Genomic DNA, 18068 nt, shown 5'->3' on the forward strand with positions numbered 1-18068 from the left:
GATAGTAAAGTTTTCCAGCTCCTCTTTTATGTTCGCCTGGTTAATGAGTGCCAGACAGGAGAAGGCAAGATTGTGAGATGATGGATTTGGGGCAGAAAATGGCAAGGGATATTTTAAGCATTCTGGTTTCCTTACATGGAGTCTTTCTTTTCCTTCCTTTAGCAGGTGCTTGCTAACAATAGTGGACTGCAGGTCCGAAAGTTAAACCTCTGGGTGTGTTTTTTTGGCAACTTGACGCTAGCCAAAATAGTGTTTTCAGGGAGCGAGCCCTAGGCCATTAGTTTTCTTTCAGGCGCAGGGTAATGGAGCTTAACGTAATGCCAGATTTAGGACCCAGCCGTCTCTGTCTTTTTGCTGTCAGAATTAATCACAGTCCCCCGTTACAGCAAGCTGAGTGCATCTGTCAGATCTCATAAGCCCGCTGCTTTGTCGCTGCTGCAAAACAATGTCTTAAATTACTTGTTTAGCACAAAGTTCACAGAGACGAAGAAAGATTTGTAAATATGTGGGGCAGCTTAATTGGCTTGTGTGGCATAAAATAACTGCTCAGAGCAGGAGCCCCGCTCTGCTGCTGTCAGTCCTTAAATATTTCACAGTGCTGGTCTTGCAACAACGTGCGCGCCTCGGTGTGAGCTGGGCAGGGTGAGCACTAGCTCCTTCCCCACCTTGGGAGCTGGGTGAAGGGATGAGTGGAGAACAGGAAAAAGGATTCTAGGTTTTGGGGAGGCGGAGTTGAGGAGCTGTTTTCATGGCTCTGGTGTGCTGGCTGGCTTTAGGAGACTGCGGTCCGAGTGGGTGGCCTCATCTTTGAAAGTCTTTGGGGGTGTTTAGAGAACTTGGGATACTGTATCCTAAGAGATTCCTTCCCTCAGATGGTAGATGTCATCTGGGCATCGGCACTGCCATCCAGACCTGCCCAAACATTGTAAATTAAAATAAATACAGTAATCTGGAGATGAGAGTAAACCTGCTGTTGTCCTTTTCATTGCAGATGAGAACCAGAGAGGTCGGGGGGGCAGTGTGTGTGCAGTGGGCTCCGTTGTGGGTTCATCAGCCGGTGATGCTGGCTGCTAACTCCATTTCTTTTTCATTCCAGGGGACACCTGGCAAACCGGGTCCAAGGGGGCAGCGCGGTCCAACGGTAATGATCCATTTCTTCTTTGTGCGTTTTGAAAGCTCGTTAAGACTAGGAGAAAGTGTGATCTGATTTATATCCTCACTGGAGAGGATCAGGCCTTGAGCAGTTTAAGCTAAGCAGAGGGGACACAGCGGGTTGGGGCTCTCTAGTAACATGGTTTAAGGTCATAACAAGATCAGACCTCCAGTGGCAGTGGGGAAGGTTCCTGTTATCCCCTTGCTGCTGGTTGCTGGCCCGGTGCAGCTCTTAGGTGCTTTGCCTAATTGGAATGTAGTGCTGTGCGTAGCAAGAAAAGGCTAAAATGTCATTTGTTCTGTCTTTTTAAGGGTCCACGTGGGGAAAGAGGCCCTAGGGGAAGCACTGGGAAACCTGGACCAAAGGTAAGGTCTCGGGGAACCTACTGAGATTGTCCTAAAAAGTGTTGGTGTCAGAGACCACCTGGTTCATTGCCCTCAATTTCCCTCCTCTCCTGACCTTTGTTGCCCAGCCAAATGGCTCATATCCCACCCGTAAAGTATATACACAGATCCTAAAAATGTGTTGGCCCACATTTTAGCAGGACATCAAGCATATGGCATGAATTCAGGGCCGTTGCAGCCAGAAGGGGAGGGAGCACCCCCATGTCAGGGCCCAGCACAAGACTACCATCCCCTGACACTTCTGCTAAGCCCTGTTTTTGGTGTTCCAGTAGCACTTGAACCACCTTAGAGGCCTCAGGCTGTGCCACGGGCGAAGGGTCACGTATTGCTGCTGGGCTCCAGAACCTTGCACCTTGCCGAGCCACTTTGTATGCACAACGTTGGCTCGTGATTGGTCAGTGGGCAAAGTAGATATTTTTCTGCCAGCCAAACCAGAGGCATGCCCAGCTCCAGAACCTGCTGCAGAGACTGATTAAGTGACCATCAATTGCCAGGCGTGATGGAAGCAAAGCTTTTGTTGGGAGACATTGCCATCGCTGTGCTGCCGGCTTTAAAAATAAACATCTCAGCTTTGTGTCGGCATGAATTTTTGATAAATACCTCATCTTTGCGGCGGTATTTATCTCTCAGAGGGAGGCCGTTATCTGGTGGAAATATCCTGAGCTCCCTGACGTTATCTTTCCTGTATTTTTATTAAGCGACGTGGGGGGAACAAGCAGCTGCTCGTTTGTCACTGGCTGCCGCTCCTGATGCAGAATTATGAATAGAGAGGAGAAGTGGGGTGTGGTGTCACCGTGGGCTTGGGACCGTTTGAAGTCTTTGTGCTAAGCAACTGCATATATGTCATCTTAATGGTGTGTTGTTTTGTTTATTCATAAAAGGGCAACTCTGGTGGTGATGGCCCCCCTGGTCCTCCTGGCGAAAGGGTAAGACGAGCTGGTGGGCTAAAGCAGGACTCAATCCAAGCCCGGTAGTTTAACATGGCAGATGAGGCGGGTTTGCAGCGCTGAGATGGTGCTGAGGGTTGGGTTTGTTTTGTCAGGGAGCATCCTATAAAGTGTCCTGTTAAGCAGAGAGGGGTGGGCATCTTGCTGGAGCCAGGATGCAGCTTAGCACACTTGGTCTAAAAGGAAAAGTCTGGTTAGAAATACGGGGTGAATCGTGCTTGTGGGGAGTGAGGTCTCACAAGGCACCTACAGCCCTCAGGTCCTTTCTGAGCTCCCCAAGGAAGGCTTGAAGGGAACCTTAGGTGTCCTGTGTGAGCATCGCTGCAGGAGAAAAGGGAAAAGTCACCCAAGCGTTCCATGCAGACAGCCAGAGCCCCGGTTTTGTGGATCAGGTGGTCCTCCAGGACCTTGTTCTGCTTTCTCCAAATTACAGCATGCTAGGTGGAAAATACCAAAACAGTGGGAATTTCATTATTTTGGCCTCAATTTCTGCCTTTTTTTCTGGGTTTTCTTTGTAAATTTTCTACAAAATTGCCCAGGGAGATGTATGAAACGGGTCCCTGCCTTGCATCAGCTGGTTGTGATCGCAGGGGTACGGGGGGAGCTGCGGCTGATGCTGCTCAGGGGAAGCAGCGCTCTGAAGAGCACCCGCTGCCTTGCAGCACTGGCTCCAAAGCCACGGGGCTCTCTGCTTGTTCATTCCTGCACGAGCTGGTGGCTCCCAGATGCTCTCACTTGAGCTGGGATGGGAAAAGACCAGTTTTTCATAGCGCTGGAAGGGAACGGCACAAAGCATTGGTAGCCCTCTTCATGTTTGCAGTGCCTTTTGCAGCTGGACAGGTCACTTGGTTAAACATACCCAGTGGTTCTTACCTCTCCACGCATTTTTTTTTTCAAGGAATGGCCCCGTGCAGCTGCATCTTGCACTTTGAGACGTCTTTCTGGGGTCGAAGTAGCTGTTTTTCCATATCTTTGTGCTCATCTGCTGTTCACACAGAGCTAGTATTTCACAGTAAAGCATGACAGGCTCCTTAACCGTGTTTTCTGGCTTGTTTTGCTCCCAGGGACCACCAGGGCCTCAAGGACCAACTGGATTTCCTGGACCAAAAGGCCCCCCTGTAAGTAATTCTCTTCCTAAGACATACCAAGAAATAGATAGTCGTTTCCACCCGGCTGTGACTGCCTGTGCCAGCTCAATCTTAGCTGCTTCTCTGACAAGTGGTGACGTACCCAATAAAAGGCATTACTGAGACATCATGGTAATAACCTGATGGTTTAAGATTTTAAATAGCCAAGTAAGTTGCCACTGATTATAAATGTTCATTTCCTAATGATTCAGTATTGCTGGGATCTTTCATGGTTGCTCTGTTCTGTATTTTCCCTCTGTATACGGGGAGGACAGCACAGCAGAGTAACGCTTCTGTCTCTGTAATTATCGTACTCTGGTGGGGGACCTCAGAAACCTTTTTGGAACGATTTCCTTCCCTGTGGTGAACAGCTTGATCCCATTCTGGATCTGTAAGATGAATCTATTCTTTGGGAGATGTATGGGAAAGGAAAGTTTCTTTCAGGGTACTGAGCACCCCCATTTCAGTGTAAAATGGATGGGAACTAATGCAAGGAGACAATCAGGCTGGATTCAGTCCTTATCACAGTTTTACTACTGAGCACTCTGATGTTCCTTCTCACCCTGGTTCTCTGCCGTAGGGTCCTCCTGGGAAGGATGGATTGCCTGGTCACCCCGGACAGAGAGGAGAAACCGTAAGTAGCCAAAAATCTCGGGTGGATCATTAGTCCTGAGTCTCATCTTGCCGGTTGGTTTTTCTAAACCCTTCTGTGCAGCTGGGGAGATGTGGCCACACGTTTGGTTTCTCCAGAGGTCTGTGTCTCTCCAGCTGCATGGGATGGTCTACGGGAAGCAACCCTCTTCTGAGCAGGACGAGTCGGTCTAATGATGGTTTACGTGCTGGTTTTGCACCAACTCCTCTCTCTCTGTCCCTTGAGTAGATTGTGGAGGTCAACATGTGCATCAGTAATGGCGAAACATGAGCGGGGCTGTAGGGATGCCGGTGGCCGGCCTTGGAGGCTGTCGGGTTGTGTTGTGATGGGTGCTGCCAAGGCAACTCCTTGCGAGGTGGGAGGATCTTGGATGGGGCTGAATCTGGGTCAGCACCAGCACAAGCCAGCGCTTGGTGTGGCTGGCTCTTGCTTTCTTGAGGTGGAGAAGCAGCTTGGGGGTGATTGCCCCTGCAGCCAGGCTCCGTAACCCAAGGACTCGACAAAGCACTCGCCCCTTTGCCCTCCTAAGGGGAAAGGCTGTGCTTCCACTCTTTGGAGCATTATGAGTGAAGTCTGCTCTGTCTTTCCCACTCTGTCCTTTGAGGTTGTGCAGGTGTTACATCTCTTTATTCCAGAGACATAACTCTAGGGTTGTGATAGTAGACATTTTTCACGCGAGACAGGCTCTGTCCTTTGCAAGCTCAGCTTTCTGCACCCAGCTGCGTTAGGCCCGGGGCAGTTTTATTTTCTCTGGAACCTGCAATGAGGAGAAATAAATGCTTTTCATTTCTTGGTGCACCATGAGGCCAGCACTAAGAACTTTTCTGCACAGCTGAAAAGAGTTCCAGACCAGTTTTGGCAGTGCTTGTCTTGAGAAGGCAGCAATTCCTGGCCAAGATGAGGGTTTGCAATGGTTTTGCTCTGGTTTTTCTGTCCACACTGGTTACTGCAGCACATTCGTGTATCAGCTGCTACCTTAGCACCTGAGTAAGAGCATCTCTGCTGACACTGCCTTTTAGCCAAAGCTATGCACAAGGACCTCACCAAGTTTTGCTTAAGCCCCTTCCAGCAATAATCCCTTGCTGCAACCCAGGGAGCGGCTCCTGGCTGTTTAGGTACCTGACTGTGTCGTACGCATACTGCTTTGTCCATTTTAAAAGGTTTTATTGCACAGATGTAATCATTGTTTCTCACCAAAGGAGAACGATGAGGCATGTGGAAGGTGAGATACCCTTGCTGTTGTGCGTCTCTGGGGGTCTGTTTTCTGCACCTTTTTTGCTTGAAGGATTCCCTAAGCAAAAATGATCCTTCTGCCACATATTCCTCTGCATGCAGTAATTAGTATCTTTCTGTTTGGCATTTTTGGGGATGTTTATTCTTCTTTCTTGGCTCATTACAATCCAGCTGATTCGCTGTTGGTGTGTCCCTCTCCCCATCACTGCATGCTGCATGTTAGCAGATAGACTCTTTGTTCTGTGTTTATTTTGCAGGGAAGAAAACACCCCAACTTCTACTCAGCATTGCATTTTACTCTACTGCCTTTCCTAGCAAATGAGCATTAAAGAGGCTTTGCACATAATGCATTTTTTCCCCTCAACTTATCACACAACAATTTAATTAACTTGCCTGGCATTTGCTAAGCAAGGCAATGCAAATACTGCTCAGCACAATGCTAGATGTTTATTTACACTCCGTAAGACTGACTTTAAGGCAATGGTGGTGATATTTCTGAACACACAATTCTCAGGTCAGGATTAACTTAAAGGTGAAGAGAAAAGTTTTTGCCTGCCAGAGCCTGTGACATTTAGTCTTCCTTCATGGAGTTATCTGTATCATCCAGGGCACCTACATGCAAATTAAGATGAAGTAGAAAAACTTGACTTGCATCTGCTGTTATAAACTCAGAATAAATCATCAAACTCCAAGTCTGCATGAATATGAATGGGGAATGGATTTTTAATTATTTTGGGTCTGAAAGTACTCCCTGATAGCTTTCTTCAGTCACTGCAGCAGTAGCTTGCTTATCACAGGCAAATCCATCCAGAAAACCAAAAAATCAGTTAATCTGTGCCATGAACAAGCTTGAAAAGATCTCTTCCCCTTGCATTTGCTTGGGGTGCATGTAGACATTCTCAGGTGCAGGTAGCAGAAGTCCCTTTTTTGTCCCACTTTCCTTACAGAGTGCCCAAAAGCGAGGAGAGAAACATGAAAACAAATGAAGTACTATTTCCACATGAGTAGCTTTGTTGGTGCACTCTGTAGCTTCATGCCAGAAAACCTAGACTTGAAATCTGTGTGTCTAATAGTTCCCATTATTTTACTTTTCATTTAGTAGCAAATAGGCACACTGAAGGATGCTGAAATATTTGGCCATATTAGATTTACAAAGATTGCATCTAAAAAAAACCCCAAGAAAGTCTAAAAACTCTGTGCTCTAGGCTCAGGGAGGATAAAAGGAAACCATTTTCTTCAGATTAATAACAAAAATCCTGCACAGAATGGGCTGAAATATTTTTCTACGATAAGAGTTTAAATTGTACATTCATTTCACAAAGTTGTTTTGCCATTTCCCCATCAATGACAGGATATTTTCTGTCATCCCCAGACAGCTATAGAATAGCATTGAGCGGTTTTTTTAGCATGACACATTACCGTTGGCTTGGGATTTATCTGATTATCTTTTGTGGCAATGAGAAAATAGCCTGTATGCCCTAAATGACATTTCTCAGGCTTGCCAGCATCCTATAGTAAGAATGATAATTAATGTGCTTTTTTAAAGAGTGGCTTAGGAGAGCTAAACAATTGCAGTGGTGATAGTTCGTTATTGTCACTCCTCAAACGTCATTGTAAGTAGCTGTCATGGAGACTTCGCTACTTGTCAGCGTTTGGAGAGAAACACATTTGTGATTTCTTTCAACAGATGTTGATGAAAGAAACAGAGCTTCGCTCAGCCCCCACGGCTGGTGGGCTGTGGGTTTCAGCGGGGCTTGAGATTGGCGCTGCCGAAAGTGGAAGACGGTCACCCAGCCTCCGCGCTCTTGGGAGCTAAGCCTAAAACAGAGCTAAGCCTACACCAGTACCAGATTAGGGAGCGGGAGAATAGAAGTGGTTATTAGGAATTAGTCAGCGTGAGGAAACTCACACATTCTGACTTTTTAATAGCCATTTCTTCTATAGGTTTCTGAGCATAGCAAATTTATATGTATCTCTGGCCAATCCTTCAGCCAAACCACAGTAACTCCATCAAAACAGCAGACCTGAACTTTGAGAATCCTTTTTTCTTCCTCTGTTTCACCCCTGTATAAATGTACAAAGACGTATTTTCCACCTTCTGTTTGATTTCTTGTTTCTTTTGTCTTTGGGTGTCAATCCGTTCCTGGCCAGTAGCTTCACCTGAGGAGGAGTAGTCAGGTGGCAAGCTGTGACCCTCGCTGGAGCTCTCCTTGTAGAAGTGTCATCTCTTTCTCCTTTCCCTCTCTCTAACAGGGTTTCCAAGGCAAGACCGGCCCTCCAGGACCCCCTGGTGTCGTAGGACCTCAGGTAAGAAACGAATGCTTGTGCTTGCACCAGCCCTCTGCAGCTCATCTTCAGCAGTTCAGCACAGCAGGTTATACAGCAGAGACTCCTCTTCCAGGGAAGGCAAAGTCATGTCAACTCAAGCTTGATGGCATTGAGATTTCCTGAATATTAGGAGGAATTTCTTCACCAAAAGGGCTGTTGGGCATTGGAAGGGGCTGCCCAGGGAGGTGGTGGAGTCACCATCCCTGGAGGGATTAAAGAGAAGTGTGGATGAGGTGCTCGGGGACATGGTTTAGTGGTGGGCTTGGCCGTGCTGGGTTAATGATTGGGCTTGATGGTCTTAAAGGTCTTTTCCAACCTAAACGATTCTGTGATTCTAAGACTCATGCCTCAGTTTTGTAGGCAGAGTCCTAGCCTGAGTAGGACTGCCTTTGGGTTGAGTCTTTCCTGAACTGTTGGGGAAGTTGCTCTTTAATTATAAAGTAATTTGTCCTCTTTAATGATAGTGTAAAGTCCATGATTTGTAAATTCCCTGATTAGGGGCAATTCCCTGACTGTGCCTGTCTTCTCAAGTGCAAATTAGGTTCTATGGCAATTTTATTCGGCTCTGCTGTGCGCAGTTAGTGTGATCTGTGGTTGCTGAGTGATGGCAGCATTATCGTTCTGTTTACACTAAGTGACACCCTGCAGCGTGACATGAATTACAACCACCAGTCCCAGCGGACACCAGCGTGCAGGGGTGTTATGGTCTTGTGCGTATGGCTTTTGTCCTCCAAAATGGGCCACGTGGGAACCTTCTGCCCTGGGCCTTAAGTTACACTCGTCACCATTACTGCCCGTGTACAGCACCGAGGCAGTCAGTAATTGTAGCGTGGTAGTAGCCTGATCCATTATTTATGCCCCATATAAGGAAGAATCAGCACGATTGTAGAGTACTTTGGAAGTTTTCAATTTAAAAAAAAACAAAACCCTAAGCATAATGATTTTAGTAATAGTAATTCATTTATGTGAACACTTCCGTTACAGAGGTTCTTAATGCTTCTAGTCTGCCAAGTGCAATGCTGCCCGCTTCCCAGGTCCCTTTAGATGCCAAAGGAGGAATCTCTGTGGGAATTCCTGGTGACACTGCAGGGGACAGCTAAGGGAAGGAGCATCTTCCATCCCATTGCAACCTAAATGAGCAAACTGATAGCCTGCGACTCTTTGTTGTTATCTCTGCTGATACCCACCACCTTTTCCCTGATCTCTGTTTCTTTAGGGTCCAACTGGTGAAACTGGGCCAATGGGTGAGCGAGGACACCCAGGCCCTCCAGGTCCCCCAGGTGAACAAGGTCTTCCTGGCCTCACTGGAAAAGAAGGGACCAAGGTAGGGACCAGCAGCCTGCTGAATTCATCCCCCTTGCAAGCCTGGACACCTGCCTCTCTCCCAGAGACGGAGAGGGATGCTTCAGAAAAGAAATGATGTTTTGCAGTGTCTCATCACAGTTTGAGCCCAGAGGGAGGAGCTGGGTCTCTACGGAGCCTGCAGATCCTCAGCTATTTATCATCTCATTGCAGGGGGACCCTGGTCCCGCTGGCCTCCCAGGGAAGGATGGTCCCCCGGGCTTGCGAGGCTTCCCCGGAGAGAGAGGTCTCCCTGGCCCCATTGTGAGTAGAGCCTTCCCGGGCCTTCCAGCAGGAAGGATGCCCAGGCGGTGCAGCACCCAGATCCCAGAATGACTTTGTTTTCCTCCTTCTAGGGTGCTGTAGGGCTGAAAGGCAACGAAGGTCCTCCAGGCCCCCCAGGCCCAGCAGTGAGTATCCTTGCCCTTACAGGCAGCACCTAATGCGTTTACAAGCTTGGCAAACCAAAACGGAGGGTTAGTCACAGCTCAGTGCTTCGTCCGTTATTCCCTTTGCGCTAACGACTGGCTGGATATTGCTTTTTTTTAAAAGACACGCATGTAATAGCTCAGTCATTTAGTGGGGTCAGCTGTGAACATACGTGACAAGCTGAGGGAACAGGGATGATTCAGGACATGGAGAATTTTGCTCCTAAGTCACCAGCTTTCCCTCTGAATGTTGTCCCCGTTTGAGATTCGTGCTCAGTGCAGCCCTCCTGGAAGAAAATATTCATCATCCAAACCTCCCTGCTGCATTGGCCATGAAGTGGCTCATGCTCTTGTTCCAAGAATGTCCCCAGGAGCTGGGCTCCCTGCACCACCCAGAGGAGAACCCAGCCCTTCCAGGGGTTTTAACTAAAAAAAGCTCTGCAGGACCCCTTTGGCTGATGGTACCAGGTCATCCCATGGCAGTCACCCCATCAAACGTGCTCACTTGTGATGCAATTTCAGCATCCTACTGCTGGATTTCTTTCTGACTGTATATAAATAAAGCTTAATACTCCAGTTAATGCTTCCTTCTTCTCCAAACAGGGCTCTCCTGGCGAGCGTGGTCCCGCGGGGTCAGCCGGCCCGATAGGCTTGCCAGGACGACCTGGCCCCCAGGGACCTCCGGGACCTGCGGGTGAAAAGGGAGCCCCAGTAAGTACCAGTATAAAGATTAACAGCTGTGGGTCAGATAGAAATATGTGTAGTGGGAAGCTGAGCGTGGAGACTTTCCCTTGGGGTAGGTGTGTAAAAGATGAAAATAAAAAAAAAGAAGGAATTCAGTTAGGAAGGGATTTTTTCATTTTGGGTTTATCAAACCACTGAACGTCAGCTGCTCAGCCGCCCCGTTTGTGACACCTATGCTGTCAAAAATGGATGTGATCCCAGTGAGTGATATGTCTTCAGGCAACAAGGAGGAGGACTGAGCAGGTGAAATGACAGCCTGTGTGACCTCCTAGTGACAAACAGCCAGAGGACAGGCGTCTGAGCAAAGCAGCGAGCCAGCCCCGTCACCACTTCCAAGGATGCAGTAGCAGTAGTGTGTCCACTGAGCCCAAATAAATCCTTACCCTCCCTCTGCCCCTGCCGAGGAGCAGCACAGGAAGGTGCTGCGGAGGTTTCGGCTCTGCTTCCCGGGATGCTGCGTGCTGCCACAGCGTCACTGTTCCCAGGCATCCCTCTAAGAGCTGCTCCCAGCAGGAGCTGGCACAGAGCGCGGCTGAGTCCTGCCATATGGTCCCTCTCCTGAGCGTTCACCAGCCAGCCCGCGCAAGCTCTCACATCTTTCGCTCCCTGGGCACGCGCATGAAATGTCACGTGCGGGCAGGAGGGAGTGGGCTGGGATGACTATTTCCATCGCTGAGGAGCACAGCTCCGTGACAGTCTCCAGGAGGAAGGCTGTGCCTCTCACTCACGCCCAGATGGTTTTTGCAGGGACTTTTGGGTTGCCTGCCTCAAACTTTAGCTGGGCTTCAGACCCAGCAAAATGAGCAAATGCTGGCAGCGGTGATTTCAGACTCTGTGAGGACACTTACGGTGATTGATCGTTGTTGTCAAAAGTGTTTATCAGCCTCTGTATTCCACATTTGCTGTCTTATTAGAAACTCCAGCAGCTAGTCCAGAGGCAAGAATTTCCTGGTGAATCAGCTTTATGAACATCTGTCCTGCCAAGTACCTATATGATGTATCAGTGGATAGATGAATAGGCAATTTATGTGTCATCTAATTATTCAGAAGAGAGCACCCAGGATTCGGATGTGATTAAATTATGTACAAGGAAACTGAAAAATATTCACTGTTCGGTTCCCGTAAACAAAGAAAGTCAATTGAAGGCTCCAGGTCTGAGGAGTACGAGGAGATGTTTAAGCAGGAGGCCAGCAGAGATTGCTTTATTCTCTTTAGGTGTTTTCCTTTGTCCAGAAGCTCAGGAGGGAGCTCGTGGCCTCCTGAGAAACCCTCATTTGCTGGGGATGAGCCAAGGGAGGGAGCAGGCAGTGAGTCCTGGGCCAGCCAGGGCCAGAATCAGTGTAAAAACTGGCTTGTGGGAATAAAAATTACTTGAGGTCATGTTTTTCATCCAGAGAGAGATGGCAGAGGGTTCAGATTAAATCCGGTTATATTGCTACAACAGTGAAATTGCAGCTGTGATCTGGGTATTCACCATTTAAATTTGTTTGTTCTTTCTTTATCTCTCGAGATAGAAATTTTGTCGTTTCAGACAGCGAGCCTGATGAAAGAGCAGCTGGAAACAGGTTTTGCTATACATGCCCATACAGTCAGGGGTCACTAGCAGCTGAATAAGATGTTAATGAGATGTAATGGATTGGGTGGAGGAGAGCTCTGTGTGATCTGCCTGCTTGTTCTGCTTCCAGGGCGAGAAGGGTCCCCAAGGACCGGCTGGCCGGGATGGCATCCAGGGCCCGGTGGGACTGCCAGGTCCAGCAGGTCCTGTTGGCCCCCCCGGAGAGGACGGAGACAAGGTAGGAGCAGCTCCCCGCTGTGCAGGGTCACTGTGGGAAGGAACTGGACAACGTGCCCCATTGCCCACTGCTCTGCTTCTGTCGCACGGGGGTGGATGTGCTTCTGGTGGTAACACAAGGGCGTTTGATGGCACTTGCAGTCCTTCGGGATCAGTATCCGATCTGGGGAGCAGCAGGCAAACTGGGCTGTGTCCGTTCTGCCAGCCAAGCCACTTGCTGAAATCCAGTTAGCCTTCCCCCAAGCCTGCAGCAGGTGGCCTGCCCAAGGGTGCTTGGCCTTTCCAAATTAATTACCTTTCCCACTCTCATTAAGCCCCTCTGGACTGGAGGATTCTTAGAAAACATTAGCTGGGACGAGTCACTCATCGCTGCTAACAAGGTCTGCGAAATGATGCTGCTTGCATGACATGGCAGCACGGGAAAGTTTCAGGATGTAAAAGGGTTTGGTTACACCCGGAGTGACCAAATCCCTGGCCTTTTTCAGAATGTTCTGGGGTATTTCAGTATTCTGGGAATTGGCATCTGTGGGGTGAGGATGTAGCCACAGAGGATCATTGCTTGAATGTTGACGTATGGAAGCGGTCACCAAGTGAACTAACTGTGCCCCTTTGTACCTGGCAGGGTGAAATCGGGGAGCCTGGCCAGAAGGGCAGCAAGGGCGACAAAGGGGAGCAGGTGAGTGGGACGTGGTCAGAGATGCTTCCCTGGAGGAGCCTGCTTATGTTGTGTGACTTGCTAGAAACAGAAAACAGTATCGTTTTGATTTCTTTCTATCTTTGCTTCATCAAATACCCACATAATGTACAAAAGAGTGTGTGCCTGAAGTGTGAGCCTCCGGCTCCCAGGAACACACCGAGGGGTTTCCATGTCACCCATGTGCTGTGTAAATACCTGTGGAACATTAGCAGCCCTTGCCATTCAGGTTGGGTGTTTGGATGTAGTTCCTTTTTGAGCTGGCTGCAGCACACTGAAGCACCCTTTACGTGCTGCTCCCAGCCTGAGGAAGGTAAATTACACATAAGTATTTAGGTAGAATGGAGTGGTGTGATATTGATTTGCTGAAGCAAAAATGCCATTGGCACCAGGACTGGGGAACTCCGGTGTGTGTGTGGATGCTTGACCTTGTCCTCCCTTTCTGTTAATGCATGTTTGATGGAGTCTGTATTGAAGGGCATCACCCTTTCCAGGTGAGATTTTACTCTGTGCTCAATCCTGATGTTGCACTTTTTCATTACAGGGTCCACCAGGTCCTACAGGTCCACAGGGTCCAATCGGTCAGCCTGGCCCAGCTGTGAGTATTGTTCCCTGCTAGTAGAAATCCCCTTTCTTACCATAAAATCCTCTGGAAGCACTGTGAGGATTAGCAGTTTCTGCCTAGCACTGCCAATGCCCAACACCTGAGCAGGGCACTGACGCTGGCTGCAGCGGGAGGTGGTGGGGACGGGGTTTTGCATCTGTCTCCCGTCTTTGCTAAGCTGTGTTAGCCTTTTTCCTCCTAGGGTGCCGATGGAGAGCCGGGTCCCAGAGGACAGCAAGGCCTCTTTGGTCAGAAAGGTGATGAAGGACCACGAGGTTTCCCCGGTCCCCCCGGCCCAGTGGGCTTGCAGGTAATTTCCACCAGGGTGATGAGATCTGGGGCTCCACCTGAGATGTTCACAGTTAAAACTCATCCCCTCCACCCCTGTAGGGCTTGCCTGGACCGCCTGGTGAGAAGGGAGAAACTGGTGACGTTGGGCAAATGGTAAGATGCTTTCATGCTTCTTTTTTCATTACTTAGACATTGCTCCAAGAAACGTGGCTTAAATTTGTCTCCCCTTTCTCTCAGGGCCCGCCAGGCCCACCTGGACCCAGAGGTCCGTCTGGACCCCCAGGAGCAGATGGTCCACAGGGTCCTCCCGGGGGAATAGGAAATCCTGGTGCAGTAGGAGAGAAGGTAAAGCATCCAGACAAGCCTGACTGAAGCCCACGGGAGTTTGCTACGACATACAGCAGGAAACTTGGCACCCTGCAGAAATATGTGTCCTCATCCTCTTTTCCCCTCTGCAGGGTGAACCTGGTGAATCTGGTGAGCCTGGTCTTCCTGGTGAGGTTGGCCTGCCGGTAAGTACGCTACAGGGGTCTCTTGCCGTGATGGAGAAGAGCTTTTCTTCAGTGGTGTCCTCTGAGGGGCTGGTTGGAGTGTCAGAGAGGGGTGGATGGGGCTGCAGGGACTGATATGTGTCCTCATCCTCTTTTCCCCTCTGCAGGGTGAACCTGGTGAATCTGGTGAGCCTGGTCTTCCTGGTGAGGTTGGCCTGCCGGTAAGTACGCTACAGGGGTCTCTTGCCGTGATGGAGAAGAGCTTTTCTTCAGTGGTGTCCTCTGAGGGGCTGGTTGGAGTGTCAGAGAGGGGTGGATGGGGCTGCAGGGACTGAACCAGCCATGCCCTTGGTTTGGGTATCAGGTGACACACCACCGTGTTCCTGGGCATTTAGAGTCCAACGTTTAGTCGTCAAATGTGGGCTACCCACGACCAAACAAGAGGAACACCATTTAAGCTTTCTGGGAAGGGGCTGCCAAATCATGTCCTCATGTTTTGAGATGGAAATAGAGCTTCTTTCTCAGAATTGATTAAAGGATACTCAGAGGTTGGTAAGTTGTTTTCCTAGATAATAGGAACACGCTTTTTTGCTTTAAAGGGTCCTAAAGGTGAAAGAGGTGAAAAGGGTGAAGCAGGTCCCTCTGGTGCTGCTGGTCCACCTGGCCCCAAAGGTCCACCAGGCGATGACGGTCCCAAAGGCAGTCCTGTAAGTACCTCTTCCTGTCCGAGCAGTGCTTCCTCATCTAGCCCGGCAGAGATTTCTGCATGAAAAGGTGTTTTCCAGAGATTATTTTTTTTTTTTAAATTTGAAGTAGTTTACCAACCAGAGAAATTATCTTCTAATGACACATGACATTAGTCCCCTTCTTTAGGGTGCTAATGAGGAGAAGACCCAGCTGCACCACATCTTTCAGCAATACTTGAATTACTCATCCTTTTTGCAGGCTGTCAGAAAACTCACCCCTATGGAGGGGGCCTGTAGTGGGTTTACTTCTGTATTGCCAAGGTCCTCTGCACCAGAGCGATGATTCCAAAATAGCATCGAGGAGATTTGTATGAACTTGGGAGTTGTACCTCTAGGGTCACATCCCTGCTGATGCTAATTGCTGTAGCTCTGTTGAAGCCAGTAGAGCTATAGTTTTTTTCACCAGATGACAATGGGGCAGTATTTATCTTGCCAGCTTCTTTGATGTTTGTTGGCCGAAGAAATTTATTATGCGATAAGCAGGGATGGCATGAAACAGTGTATAAGAAGCAGGGGAATTAGTCATCTCTTTTAACAGATGGGTTTTTGGGATACTGCATCATTGGTTGAAGCCTGTCTGAATGCTGGTCTCGGAATCATTTGAAGTGCGCGGTAGACATTGTACGGAGAAGAATGGTGAAGTGTTTTAGTTGTTAAATGCTTTGAGAGGATCTTCATGTGAAAAATGTTACACATCACGTAGTAAGCAAAAGCAAATTTTTCTAATCTGTTCACTGTCACTTGTCCAATGTATTTATGGAAACCTAAATGAAACTCCCAGCTTTGACACTGGACCTTTGCGTAGTCTGGATGCAGAGCTGAACTGGTGGCTGTGACAGGATGAAATCACTGAAGATGAAAAGCTGGGATGTTGATCTGGGATTGTGTTTGAGGGTAGGGAATTGTGGTTTTGTTCCATAGGGTGACACCACCCCCCGGGTGTTGTCGCTGGGGTAGCAGGCACTAGTGCTCCGCAGTCCTCCAGATGCAGTATCTCTGATGTGGGAATACTCTTCTCTCTTTGCAGGGTCCTGTTGGTTTCCCGGGTGACCCTGGTCCTCCTGGCGAACCTGGTCCAGCTGTAAGTGTTTGCTTCGCAGTTACGTTCTTTTCCTGGTTTTGTGAAATACGATTGAGTGTTCATTCACCAGCAGCTCCTCTGGCATTTATTCTTTCTAACGTGGGAAAGGTGAGGATTGCCCACCATAAGACTGTTTATCTGACCATGTTACGACCTGTGTGAATGCTTTATCTGTAGCATCTGACCCAGGACGTTTGCTGTTGCCAATGCTCCCAACAGACAATGGGAAGGGATGGTGCCTGGCCACAGGAAGGCCAGCTGAACCATACCTGCCTCTGCTAACACTCTGCTCAGCTCTGTTTGTACCCTAAATACACCTGCTTGTTTCTATTGTTTATCTGACCATGTTACGACCTGTGTGAATGCTTTATCTGTAGCATCTGACCCAGGACGTTTGCTGTTGCCAATGCTCCCAACAGACAATGGGAAGGGATGGTGCCTGGCCACAGGAAGGCCAGCTGAACCATACCTGCCTCTGCTAACACTCTGCTCAGCTCTGTTTGTACCCTAAATACACCTGCTTGTTTCTATGTCTTCCTTTTTAGGGTCAAGATGGTCCTCCCGGTGACAAAGGTGATGATGGCGAACCTGGACAGACTGTGAGTAACTGGACAGATGAGATCTGTTCCACATCAGTCCCCAGTTTCTGTGTGCAAGTCCAAGGACTTTTACTGCAGAGGGACATACAGCATCAAATTGTTACCAGCTTGTGCTGCACTGCTCCCCTGATGCCTGTCCCTCCTGCCTGTGCCAGTCTGGCTGCTGCCACCCATCCAGGCTGCTCAGCAATACACCCTGAAAGCAAAAAACTAACTGATGGAAAACCAAAACCTAGTGTTTTTGATTCAACTTTGCCATGCCTTATGGTATTGCATGGTGGGAAGGGATAAAACAAGATACCACCTGCACCCTCGGGGAGGTGTCGGGAGCTGTACCGGCCACCCACGCCTCGGCTGAGCACACACTGTAGATCTCGACTCAGGTTTTAGGCGTTTGCTCCTCCCTCCCATGTCTGGAGGTGCAGTTATGGCTTGTTCTCTTCCCCTCTCCATCTAGGGTTCCCCTGGTCCCACGGGAGAGCCAGGCCCCTCTGGACCCCCAGGAAAAAGGGTAAGCTGATTGTTTAGGAGTACTTTTCCGAATGTATTTGTATTGACTTTTTGAAACTGATGTCATTACTAGCTCTGCAGTAAATGCAAGGCGGTAGTGTGTAAAAAAATAATTAGTAAATATTTGATGTGTCATCTGCTGCCACTGGAAATTGATGGGAAGGTGCCAACCAAATCCCATGGATTTTCTGGGGGGATTTTAACACCCAAAAGAAAATACGAGTATGAGGTGCTCCTGCTCTTCCTGCCTTGCTGGCAGATCCCAGGGATTCATTTAGCAAAAAGCTAATTTAAAAAGCTTTTCAGAGATATTTGTCTCCATTTTGTCTTCTTCCCTGGGGCTGTAGCATCATTTTGCTAATTCCAGTAGGCCATTTCGGATCAGCGTGATCTAATTGTTTTGCGTCTATTTTGTGCTTTCTCTAGGGCCCTCCTGGTCCAGCTGGTCCTGAAGGAAGGCAGGGAGAGAAAGGAGCCAAGGTAAGAGCTGAATGGGATTTCACTTTAACCATGCCCTTTGTACGCCAAAAGGATTCACCCTCTGACAACACTGGTGTTTGAAAAACAGTGATTTGATTTTTTGTGTGTTATAACAAATTAGCCTGAATTTGGGGCCACTGACTTCATATCTAAGTTTATGTTTCATCTTTCAACAAACTCTGTGGAGATAATTAGAGTTTGATAAGGTCATGGGAATGTTTTTCTTGTTTTGAAATGACAAAGCACTGTATTTGGCAATTTAATATGTTGTAAATAATACAGCATGCCCGGCCCTACGTCCTTTCCCAGGGCAAACGCAGCATTGTTGGACTATGGTTGGTTTTGTAGGGGTGATGGGGAAGTGTAGAGTGGGATTGTGAATTGTAGGTGCAATTGTTGCGGCAGCCGCAGGAAGGCTGCTAG

General features: G+C 48.6%; 1 protein-coding gene across 1 annotated transcript in view; it reads left to right on the plus strand.

Annotated features, from left to right (window-relative positions):
- The window catches only part of LOC104510349 (collagen alpha-1(V) chain), a 115039-nt gene that overhangs the window by 82726 nt on the left and 14245 nt on the right, over nt 1-18068 (plus strand). The window contains exons 32-53 of the mRNA XM_010152568.1: nt 1097-1141; nt 1465-1518; nt 2439-2483; nt 3569-3622; nt 4212-4265; nt 7770-7823; nt 9061-9168; nt 9360-9449; nt 9542-9595; nt 10217-10324; nt 12043-12150; nt 12772-12825; nt 13388-13441; nt 13650-13757; nt 13838-13891; nt 13976-14083; nt 14197-14250; nt 14829-14936; nt 16003-16056; nt 16602-16655; nt 17113-17166; nt 17592-17645. Coding sequence (XP_010150870.1) covers nt 1097-1141; nt 1465-1518; nt 2439-2483; nt 3569-3622; nt 4212-4265; nt 7770-7823; nt 9061-9168; nt 9360-9449; nt 9542-9595; nt 10217-10324; nt 12043-12150; nt 12772-12825; nt 13388-13441; nt 13650-13757; nt 13838-13891; nt 13976-14083; nt 14197-14250; nt 14829-14936; nt 16003-16056; nt 16602-16655; nt 17113-17166; nt 17592-17645 — 1530 coding nt within the window. The remainder of the gene's footprint in view (nt 1-1096; nt 1142-1464; nt 1519-2438; nt 2484-3568; nt 3623-4211; nt 4266-7769; nt 7824-9060; nt 9169-9359; nt 9450-9541; nt 9596-10216; nt 10325-12042; nt 12151-12771; nt 12826-13387; nt 13442-13649; nt 13758-13837; nt 13892-13975; nt 14084-14196; nt 14251-14828; nt 14937-16002; nt 16057-16601; nt 16656-17112; nt 17167-17591; nt 17646-18068) is intronic.

Source organism: Eurypyga helias, unplaced genomic scaffold (genome assembly GCF_000690775.1).
Source record: "Eurypyga helias isolate BGI_N326 unplaced genomic scaffold, ASM69077v1 scaffold2195, whole genome shotgun sequence".
In the NCBI taxonomy this organism is placed as follows: domain Eukaryota; kingdom Metazoa; phylum Chordata; class Aves; order Eurypygiformes; family Eurypygidae; genus Eurypyga; species Eurypyga helias.